This window comes from Phaseolus vulgaris, chromosome 1, assembly GCF_000499845.2.
Source record: "Phaseolus vulgaris cultivar G19833 chromosome 1, P. vulgaris v2.0, whole genome shotgun sequence".
Lineage (NCBI taxonomy): Eukaryota > Viridiplantae > Streptophyta > Magnoliopsida > Fabales > Fabaceae > Phaseolus > Phaseolus vulgaris.
Window position 1 is genome coordinate 26,206,128 of NC_023759.2, and position 12,552 is coordinate 26,218,679.

At 25.8% G+C, this 12,552-nt stretch overlaps 1 protein-coding gene across 1 annotated transcript; it reads left to right on the forward strand.

Moving 5' to 3' along the window:
• Positions 1–1,921: 1,921 nt before the first annotated feature.
• Positions 1,922–2,251, forward strand: LOC137815776 (secreted RxLR effector protein 161-like). Its single transcript, XM_068618889.1, has one exon. It carries the CDS (start codon positions 1,922–1,924, stop codon positions 2,249–2,251), a length of 330 nt encoding a protein of 109 aa, XP_068474990.1.
• The last annotated feature ends 10,301 nt before the right edge of the window (positions 2,252–12,552 follow it).

Below are 12,552 nucleotides of genomic sequence, written 5' to 3' on the forward strand. Positions count from 1 at the left end.
GATCTAAATGTATATGTGGATTGTATTAAAATCAAACAAACAAAACACACAAAGAAGGGAGCCACAAGAAACACTCAGCTTCTTGAAGTAATACACACTAATATATGTGGACCTTTTGATGTAAATTCTTTCAATAAAGAAAGGGTATTTTATCACCTTTGTTGATGATTTTCACGTTATGTTACTGGATGAAAAATCTCAAGCAGTGAATGCCTTGAAAGTTTATATAAATAAGTGGAAAGACAATTAGATAGAAAGGTGAAAATTGTCAGGTAAGATAGAGGTGGTGAATATTATGGAAAGTATGATGAAAGTGGATAACACTCTGGTTCATTTGCTAAGTTCCTTGAGAAACATGGTTTTTTTGCTCAATACACAATGACAAGTACACCACAACAAAATGGTGTATCAGAAAGGCGTAATCGAACTTTAATGGATATGGTTAGGACTATGTTAAGTAATTCATCTTTACATGTATCATTATGGATGTATCCTTTAAAAACTATCATGTATCTGTTGAAAGGGTTCGTAGTAAGGCAGTTCAAAAGATACCTTTTGAATTGTCGACAGGCAGGAAACCTAGTTTGAGACACTTGCATGTTTGGGGATGTCAGACAGAAATTAAAATATACAATCCGCAAGAAAAGAAATTGGATGCAAGAACAATTAGTGGATATTTCATTGGTTATCCAGCAAATTCAAAAGGGTATATGTTTTACTGTCCTACCCATAGTACAAGAATTATTGAAACTGGAAATGCACAATTCATTGAAAATGGTGAAAATAGTGGGAGTGAAGCTTCACAAAATGTGGAGATTAAGGAAGTTAGAATACAAGTTCCTTTAACTAGTACCTCTACTTCAAGTATTGTTATTCCTGATGTAGTTGAACCACTCAACGATGAAGAAGAACAACAAATTAATGATCATGAGGTTAACAATGAACTTGTAGTAGAAGAACCACAATAAATAGTATTAAGAAGATCTCAAAGAGAAAGAAAATCTGCTATTTCGAATGATTATGTGGTTTATGTACAAGAGTCAGAAAATGACTTAGGCATTGATAATGACCTAGTTTCATTTTCAGAAGCCATTAGTGGTGATAATTCTGATAAATGGTTAGATGCCATGAAAGATGAGCTTAAATCAATGGCACAAAATGATGTATGAGACCTTATGGAATTGTCAGAATGATGTAAGGGAGATGAGTGTAAATGGATCTTTAAGACTAAACGTGACTCTCATGGGAATATCGAACGTTATAAGGCCTGACTTGTTTCCAAAGGTTTTACTCAAAAGGATGACATTGATTATAAGGAAACATTTTCACCTATTTCCAAGAAAGATTCCTTTAGAACTATCATGGCATTAATAGCTCATTATGATCTTGAGTTGCATTAGATGGATGTTAAAACTTCCTTTTTGAATGGGAATTTATAAGAGAATGTTTATATGGACCAACCAGTGGGGTTCATTGATGAAGGAAAGGAACACATGGTGTGTAAACTTAAGAAATCAATATGTGGGCTTAAACAAGCTTCTAGACAACGGTATCTTAAGTTCGATGATACTATTGTGTCCTTTGGATTTAAGGAAAATATTATTGATCAATGTATATATCTGAAGGTCGCTGGGAACAAGTTTATAATTATAATTCTATATGTTGATCATATCTTGCTTACAACTAATGATCTTGGTGTATTAAGCGAGACTAAGAAGTTTCTCTCTAATGACTTTGAAATGAAAGAAATGGGTGAGACATACTATGTGATAGGAATAGAAATATGTCATGATAGATCACAAGGATTGTTAGGCTTGTCTCAGAAAGCATATATTAATAAATTTTTAGAGAGATTTAGAATGGATAAATGTTCAACATCTCATATTCCAATACAGAAAGGAGACAAATTTAGTCTCCTGCAATGTCCAAAAACGATTTTGGACAAAAACAAATGGAGAATATCCCTTATGCATCTGTTGTTGGAAGTTTGATGTATGCTCAAACATATACAAGATTAGATATTCGTTTTGCAGTTGGTATGCTTGGTAGACCCCAGAGTGATCCAGGACTGTATCAATGGAAAACTGCAAAGAAAGTTTTAAGATACTTACAAGGGACAAAGAATCACATGCTTACGTATAGGAAATTTAATCATCTTGAGGTGATTGGATATACAAATTCAAATTTTGTTGGTTGTATAGATACAAGAAAGTCCACATTTGGTTATGTGCATCTTTTAGCTGGAGGATAAATTTCATGGAAAAGTATGAAGCAGTCAGTCATTGTTGCATCCACCATGGAGGTTGAATTTGTGCATGCTTTGAGGTCACAGTTCAGGCTAATAGGTTGTGGAATTTTATTTTAGGAGTTGGAATTGTTGACAATATTACCAAGCCACTGAGAATTTATTGTGATAATTACGTAATTGTCTTCTTTTCTATAAACTACAAGTATTCGAAAGGTGCTAAATATATGGAATTGAAATATTTTGTTTTTAAATAGGAAGTTAAAAAACATAGAGTGTCAATAGAACATATTAACACTAATCTTATTATTGTTGACCCTTTAACAAAAGGGTTACCGTCCAAAACATTTCCTGGTCATGTTGAGAATATGGGCATTATGTGTACTAGTGAATGATGAATGTTGTTAGTAATGCTTATTTGACACTCTAAGCTCATTGATATATAAAAGTTTCTGAAATCTATGTTTTCTACTTTATGTATATGCATGCAAATTATGGTGTGGAAAAAAAATTATGTTATTGTTAATGAAAATGACATTATGTTTGAACCTATTATGAACTTCTCATTATAAAGTCATATTAGGGAGAAAGGATGATATAATAGTACATGGAAGGAAACGTGTTGATTAAAAGACATGTAACCACCATGACTCTTATTATTTCTGTATCCTTGATTTTTATTGATGATAGTACCAATTTATGTAAGGTCTTTCAATGCACATTATGATTTATGTAATTATTAAATCATGAAATTATTATAGCTCATAAGTCAAGTGGGAGAATGTTAGAAAATTATGTAAATTAATTTTATAATGTGAATCATATGAAATAGATTTTGGGCTTTGGGCTTGAATATGATTTAATAAAATTAAATACTCATTGGTTAATGTGAGAAGTTATATATATATATATATATGTGTGTGTGTGTGTGTGTGTGTGTGTGTGTGTATCTTATGATACCTAATGAAAATCTAATTTGATGGAGATTGGTAAAGAATAGAAATGGGTTTTGTCTCTGCAAAGGAAGTTGTTCATGGTTAACCATCAAGAAAGAATGTGACAAAGAAAGGAATTGCAAAAGATAAATTGAGAAAAGAAAATAAAAGGAAACTACTCACATAGGGAACTCATGGATCAAAGTAAGTTTCTATCTCTATTATAATGGAATATGATGTGTGAGAACCATAGTCTGTAGGATCTTTATTATGATGTGCATTATTGTTTATTATTGTACGCTTTGATTTTACAAATGAAAGGGCAATACTTCGTGTTATGCAAAAATAAACTAACTTTAACCCATGCATTTTGAAAGTTGAACTCCATTTAAAGTTAAAATTTAAAATTTAAAATCGGAATGAATGTGTGCCCTAAAATAGATGAATTGTAATGTATACCTTTGTTTGTTTGTGGTTTTCCTTCTTGGTTGCTTGTATATGTGATGGAACCATCATATCCCATGGTGCAGAAACATGAGTACAAAGAACTTCAACATATATAAATATTGAAAAGTTCACTCCAAACTTCAAATTTCAAATTTTAATTTTCAAACTTCACATTATGCACACTTTCCTTCTTTGTTGACTGCTCTTTTTTGTGCTAAGCATAATATCTTTGACCGTTCCATTTTTGAAAAAAAAGTCATAGAAGAGGTGCGATATAAGAGAAGCAAAGGGGAGACTATGAGAAAGAAGGTATGTGCACTTCCCTTCTTTGATGATTATTGTTTTTGTGCTCTCATTCTCCGAGTAAGAAAGAACCAATGCTTGCACATATGATAACTCTTTTACGGCAAGTGTATCGTGTCATAAGTAATAAATTTGTGTCTAAGGATGGATATCGAACTCACAAGGAATAATTGAATTCTCGAGTATAATATTCATTAAATATAAACAATATCTAAAAGTTTATTTGAAAAGTTTGTTGTGCATGATGAATTTGCAAGGATGTAAATAAAGCAAAGTAAAAGATTTGTGTGATTCAATTGTGAAAATTGGGACTGAGGTTCATCCTTCTCACTCGTCTGTATTTTTACAAAAGATTACAATATTCAGTCTTAATTGATATTGATGCACATATAAAAATCATTCGTATTGATTCCTCACATACAAAATTATTAAGAGAGTCTCCTAAATATCGATTCCTCGCATATTTATAAAAACTCCTTATCATTATGAACAGATGTTATAAAACAATTAACATTTCAAATCTATTCCTAGCATTCAAATATGTTAAGCATTATCATGTAGGTCAGATTCTTATAAGTGCTTTCCAATCAAATCTAAGGATAAAAGTCATGAATAATTCAGACTTTGAGAATAAAATGATAATACCAATCATAAATCAAGAACTGGAATATTATAGATAAATATCACCTCAATACATAAGAGTTTGACAAATTACTCCAAATCCCAAAGAAAAGAATTAGTCATTCATGGTGGCTATTAAAAGCATGGATAACAAGAAAAGAAGATGGAGAGTGTTCCTCCTTGACTACTGTCTCCTTTAGAGTTTTCTTCCTTGGTTCCTCCCAATGATGTCTAGGGTTATGCTTTATGCCTTCTATTTAACCTAATTGGGTTTGGGTTAAATGACATCTCTATTCATAATATATCCATTTGCTTCATCTCTTCTTAAATTATTGAAAATAATACAAAATTGGGAATAAATAGTTCATATTCATTTTATAATCTAAAAATATGTAAAAAGGTTAAAATTCCTAAATTAGAGGTTGAATTATAACTATTTCATCAATTAAAGTCCATAAATTTTTATCTTTTTGTATAAATAATATTGAATTATGACATTTATCAGAGACCGCGAAAAAGGAGGTATGCACACTTCCTTCTTTGTTGATTGTTGTTTATGCTCTCCCTCTACATATGAGAGAACCAATGCTTGCACATATGTTCTGCACGTTGCCTTCTTGACTAAACTTTGGGTGCTAAGTTGAAGGTACATAGAGAAAGAAGAAGAAAAGAAAATGTCCACGTGGCATGCATACGGAGACTCACACTTCTTTCTTAGATGATTGACACGTGTAGATTTTCTAGTTTTGGTAAAATTTTGTTTTGAATTATTTTTTCTGGAAATTTCTGATGGAGACATGTGCAAAAGTTTTTGTGTGTGTTCCCTTAAATTGTATAGATAAGGTAACTTAATCTATACATAATACAAATAGAGAGAACTCTCAGGGTAAGTTTAAACACGTGTCCTCTCCACAAAATTTCAAAAAAAAAAATCAAAAACATTTAATACCAGAAGTAGAAAAAATTCCACCAATCAACACAATATACCTGGACTAATCAAAACGTGCCACGTAGCACTTTTTAAAAGTAACTTTTTTCTCTCTCATTCTGATTTGATTCCCTTCTCTCTATCATATTTCGTTTTCTCCATTCTCTCTCTGAAACTCTTTTTTCTCTAAAACCCTAATGACAACCCTTCTCCCCTCGCTTCTCTCCTTTTCCTTTACTCATTTTCACCATTTTGGCAATTGTGTCACTCATACGGAACTTCTGAAGGGTTCAGTGATTCACAGTTTGCCCAAAAGCAATATCTTCAGAATCGAGGATTCGAGGATTAGGGTTTCGTTCTTCTCTCAACAAAGCTTAAATTGGGGTCTTTTTTCCGCAACTGTGTTTGCAGAACAATTTGCAGAAGAATCATAAATCACAAACAAGGTAAATTTTTTTCAAATTCAAATTTGATTTCGGATGAATTGTGGCGCCTTTTTCGGACAACATATACCCCCTCTTATGGATTGATTTTGCACTCCATGAACGAGGTTATCTTTTATACCGTTTCTTCATCTCATTCTCACATTTCTACCATGTTTTTATATTTTTTGTATTTTTAAAGTTTCTTGCTTTTATCTTTTCGACTGATTCTCTTGATCTATTTTATGGTTTGTTTTTTACATTTTTTGTTCTCGATTTCTTACATGTTTTCGTAACTGATGCAGTTTATAGATTTTTCTGATCAAAGTTTCTTGCTTTTATCTTTTTTCCGATTTTCTTCATCTCTTTTACCATTATTTCTTCTGTCTTTATCATAGTTTTTGTTCTTTTGTTCTTTGTTTGTTACGTTTTTCGCTTTTTCTAGGGTTTTCTTATCAAAGTTTTTTGCTTTTATCTTTTTAACCGATCCTCTTCATCTCTTTTACAGTTTTTTTTTTCCTCATGGGTTTTTTGTGTTTTCTGATGCATTTTTTTTGTATTTTCTATTCAAGATTCTTTCAATTTGTACATCTCTTTTTTCTCAAGTGTTTTCTGTGTTTTCTATTGCAGTTTTTTTGTTTTTGTATTTTTTGTTCAAGATTCTTGCTCATTTTGTACATATCTTTTATCAAAGTTTCTTGCTTTTATCTTTTTTTACCGATCCTCTTCATCTCTTTTACAAGTTTTTTTTTTTCTCAAGAGTTTTCTGTGTTTTCTGATACAGTTTTTTGTTTTTGTATTTTTTGTTCAAGATTCTTGCTCATTTTATACATTTCTTTTATCAAAGTTTCTTGCTTTTGTCTTTTTTACCGATCCTCTTCATCTCTTTTACGATTTTTTTTTTCTCAAGGGTTTTCTGTGTTTTCTGATGCAGTTCTTTTTTTGTATTTGCTGTTCAAGATTCTTTCATTCTGTACATCTCTTTTTTCTCAAGTGTTTTCTGTGTTTTCTATTGCAGTTTTTTTTTTGTATTTTTTGTTTAAGATTCTTGCTCATTCTGTACATCTCTTTTATCTCAAGTGTTTTATGTGTTTTCTATTGCAGTTTTTTTTGTTTGTATTTTCTGTTTATTGCTCATTTTGTACATCTTTTTTGCTCTTTTTCATTTGTACCAGTTGTGTTCCAGTTTTATAAGGCATATGTTCATGAAATTTCTATTTATTTCTTGCTTTTGATATTTTAAATTCTTCATCTCATTTGTTCTTCTGTTCATCTCATACTTTTTTCAACCATTTCATCTGCAGGTTTCCAATCCAGTTTTGTGCTTTTGATTCAAGTTTGAAAACGTTTAAGAGGTAATTGTGTTTGTGTATTATTAGCTTTCATTTTATTATTATTTATTATTAATTATTATTTTTTATTTTTTTTTATCAGCAAAGAATTAATAAATATAGAAATGGGACACTTCAGGGGTGTCCCAACCCGTATACATCCAAAGGTGTTCTGAACAGGAAGAAAAATAACCTATTTAGATCACCCTGAACCAACTAAGGTAATTAATTATTATTATTTATTCTTACATATTTTCAAAATTTACAATTCCAAGATCATTAATTACCTTTCTTATATTCTTTTTCTGACTTCTGCCGCACACTTATTTCCAATTCCAATATTATTATCATTACTCTTCAAATATTTAATTTTTCAGATTTTCGAAATTTAAAATTCCAAGATCATTAATTACCTTTCTAATTCATATATTCTCATGACGTCTGAAGTAGATTTGACTGTCTGAAGTAGATTTTGACTGTGCATACTTCATTCGCAATTCCAATATCATTATTAATACCATTATTTTCTTCTTTTTTGTCTGGTCTTTTGCATTCTAACCATTCTCTTATTTTGGTGTGTTCTTCTACTATGTCAAACTACAACCACACATCCTACCTCCATAAAAGTGTAGTAAATTGCAAAGTTCTCATAAGAGCACCTCCGAAGTCTTCGGTAAAATTTGGGTATGGATGGAGAGAGTTCTGTCAAATTCATGCCTTTCACAAAGGTGATAAGTTGATCTTTGAGGCCGGGGTAATCCCTAATAGTATTAGGGTATTGTTAGTGTTGTAATACTCAAGAATTTTGTTTTTTTTTCTAAATGTAATTTGGCAATATATTTTTGCTAAAACAATATTTCGCTTCTTTTACTATTTTAAGTTTCGTTCTGTTTTGGTTTGAATGTGTGTTTGATTTTAATTTGAAAATAAAATTATAATATGAAATTATAATTTAAGGTTTACAATAAAATAATGTAATAATTATTTTCTAATTCTTATACTATTTATACACATAATATTAATTTTATTGAAGCATATAATTTAATAATAATTTCATAACATTTATATCTATATTTATGTATAAAGACAAAATTTTATTGTTATTATTTTTAATATGTACAATATAATAATAATAAAATAGTAGTTCGTTCTGATTATAGAAATATTAGGGCCGCATTCATTTTTCATTAAGTAGTAAGTAATTATTTCATTAAATAAACACATTAAAAAATCAATTTTTGAATAGAATTAAAGAAATGATAAAATTAATTTGTGTATTATGTATTTTAGTTTAGGATTTAGGCTTTAAAAAATAAAAATAAAAATACACATATGATAGTAATAAAAAAATAGAGATATAGAACATAGTGATAAAAAAATATAAAAATACACATGTTAATAATCTATATTTTTAAAATACATGTACATAAATTATACTTATAATAATATGAAATTATAATTTAATGTTTACGTTAAAATAATATAATAATCAAATTTTTATTCTTATAGTTGTTTAAGGTAATTACTTCGTCATTTTTCTTCTATTTCTGAAAGTACTAACAGTATAATCTTTTATGTATGCATTTAGGATTTTGTCCATTGAAACAAATTTAATTACAGTAGTCAACATTTGCAGTCTTTTTATTTTTATAGCGAAGAATTTTCTAAGATCTTTTGGACAATCGTATAATAATAAATAAAAGAAACAAATAAATTTTAAATTAAATGAATATTAAATATAAACATAAAGATTTAAAAGAAATAAATAAATATTAAATATCAAGATATAAATATAAATTTAAATATAAATATTAAATAATTAAAATCAATTAGATTAAATATTAAATTAAATATTAAATAAGCAGGTATGAATGAATATTTGAATTGGAATTGATTGAAATGAAAGTGATTATGAAGTGTATTGGTATGGGTAATGTTTATGTGTATATATTGGTATTTAGAAAAAAATTGTAAAATAAAGCTATAGGTATAGGTATAGATAAAATAATTACAGTGCATTGTAAAATAAAGAATAAAAATAGTAATAATAATAAAAATATTAATAATATTCATAATAAAAATAATAATCTCTTAGCACATACTATCTTACACAATGTATAATAAATAAAATTTTAAATAAATAAAAAATTTAAGTTTTTCAAAATTTTAAATAAATACAAAATCTTAAATTATTTTATTTTTAATTTAAAAAAATATTAAATGAATAAAATTTATAAATTTTTCAAAATCTTAAATAAATATAAATCCATAATTTTTTAACATTCCTACTTAAATAATAATCTAAAACAAATACCAAATCTAAATTTTACTTAAATAAGAATATGAAAAAAATAAATTTCTAAATTATTCAAAATCTGAAATAAAAAAAATCTAAAAATTTATAATGTCATTCTTAAGTAAAAATCGAAAATCAATAAAACTTCTAAATTATTCAAATTTTAACTAAATACATATCCTAAATTATTTAATGTCATTATTAACTAAAAATATAAATTAATTAAATTTCTAAGTTTTTCAAATTTTTAAATAAATAAAAATCCTAATTTATTTTATTCCCTACTTAAATAAAAATACAAAATAAATATAAAATCTAAATGATTTAATGTTTTACTTAGATAAAAATCTGGAATAAGGTTCATACAAAAAGAAATATACATTTTTATTCATTCAATTAAATTTAATGTATTTAATTTTACTTTTAAATTAATATTATTTATTTTACACTGACATTATAAGATTATATTGTACGAAGTACTACAAGATATATTAAACCCTCATATAAATGTACTGGACGTACTTGCTTGCTAAGAAACGAATATAATTCTATAATTCTATTATTTTTTGGGAACATTTAATTAAATAGTACATGAGACATTTGAAAATTATTGTAATCTTCACTGAAGAAAATTAATTTCGTTTACTTTGGTTTAGTTATGAAGTTTTGTTTACCTACATGCTAAAGTTATGTAATTTCATGTTAAATCTTATTATGCAATGTTATTTTGTATTTTTTATTTCAATATCTTACTTTATAATTGTTGTACTGTATGGACTATAAATGTCAAATATTTGTGAATAATTATTATGTCAACTATTTTATACATAAAGTCTTTTTTTTATGTAGAATAATAATAATAATAGTAATATTATTAATAGTATGATTGTTGTTACTTGAGGTGTCAGTCTAGCTGAGATGTCAAATAGAATAGTGATGCCTAACATGAAAGCTTTTTATATAAAAATAATAATAATAATAATAAAAATAATAATCTCTTACTACATACTATCCCAGCACAATAGTATAATAAATAAAAGAAATTTGCACAATCATATAATAATAAATAAAAGAAACAAATAAATTTTAAATTAAATTAATATTAAATATAAAGATAAAGATATAAAAGAAATAAATAAATATCAAGATATAAAGATATAAAGATAAATTTAAATATAAATATTAAAGAATTAAATAAATTAAATAATTAAAATCAATTAGATTAAATATTAAAGGGTATGAATGGACATTTGAATTGAAAATGATTGAAATGAAAATTGTTATGGTTATGATGTGTATTGGTATGTGTAATGTTTATGTATATGTGTATATATGTGTATTGATATTCAGAAAAATTGTAAAATAAAGCTATAAGTATAGGTATAGGTAAGTTAATTACAATGTAAAATAAAAAATAACAATAATAATAATAATAAAAGATTAATAATAGTAATAATAAAATAATAATATGTTAATACATACTGTCATAATCGTATAATAAATAAAATTTTAAATAAATAAAATTTATAAGTTTTTCAAAATTTTAAATAAATAAAAATATTAAATTACTTTATTTTTAATTTAAAAAATATTAAATAAATAAAATTTATAAAATTTTCAAAATCTTAAATAAATATAAATTCATAATTTTTTAACATTCCTACTTAAATAATAATCTAAAATAAATACCAAATCTAAATAATTTAATGTTCTACTTAAATGAAAATATAAAATAAATTAAATTTTTAAATTATTCAAAATCTGAAATAAAAAAAATCCAAAAATTTATAATATCATTCTTAAATAAAAATCGAAAATCAATAAAATTCTTAAATAATTCAAATTTTAATATGTATTTGTTAAGTACAATGTTATGCTTATTTTAATATTACAAGTTTTGTTTAGTTTCCTTACATATTATGTGTTTAATTTTATTTTATTTTATTTTTAAGTTTATTTAATTTAAGCATATTAACAATATAGAAATTTAAATTCATTTCTAACATTGTCTGAATAATGTAAAGTTGGAATATTGTCTAATTTAATTTTTTGTTTTTTTTTATAAAAAAATTCAGGTTAGACATCACTATGTTACTTGACATCTCAGCAAGACTTACACCTCAAGTAACATATGGTTTAATTTAATTATAACATAAACATTTAACCTCAGTATACAACACATAACGAGAAAGATACACAATAGATCTTTAAAATGATGAGTTATTTTTAATCTATTATTTTTTGGGAACATTTAATTAAATAGTACATGAGACATTTTGTAATTGTTACCGGAGATAATTAATTATGTTTAGTTTAGTTTTGAAGTTTTGTTTACCTACAATAGTAAAGTGATGTAATTTCATGTTAAATGTTATTATGGAATATTATTTTGTATTTTTTATTTCAATTTGTTACTTTATAATTTTTACATTGTATGGACTATTATAATTTGTTTAATTTAATAAAAAATAATTTAAAATTTATAAATGTAAAATACCATAAAATAAATATGTAAGAACTTTGAAAAAAAGACATAAAATGTGTTGTTTTTTTAAATCAGAAAAGGTCAAGTATAATAATATAATAATATTATTAACACTATTTATATAAGAATATTATCTTTGAAAATGAATTGAAATATAAAAGATTTATGTTTGTTAGCTTTGAGGGTAATGTTTTGTCTTTCTGTAAATTATAACGATTTATATTTTATTTGTTTTATTTTATAACTGATATTTACTGTAATTTTTTATATTTTTTTATTGCTTTTTATACTGTAACATTTGTAGAGAACGATGGATTCGTATTGTTTTTTTTTTATATTTATGAGCTTTATTTTATTTTAGAAAAAAAAATTCATAATAATATTTTTATATTATTATATTTTTTTGTTTACTTTTTGATAAGAAAGGTGGTGGCGTAATTTAAAGTGTCATTCACCGAAATCATGTTTCTGAAAAAGAAACATATATTTTTATTTATTCAATTTAATGTATTTAATTTTACTTTTAAGTTAATATTATT

Bases quoted from the DNA above. Each gene is read 5' to 3' on its own strand.
- LOC137815776 (XM_068618889.1), top strand. From the start codon at position 1,922: ATGTCCAAAAACGATTTTGGACAAAAACAAATGGAGAATATCCCTTAT.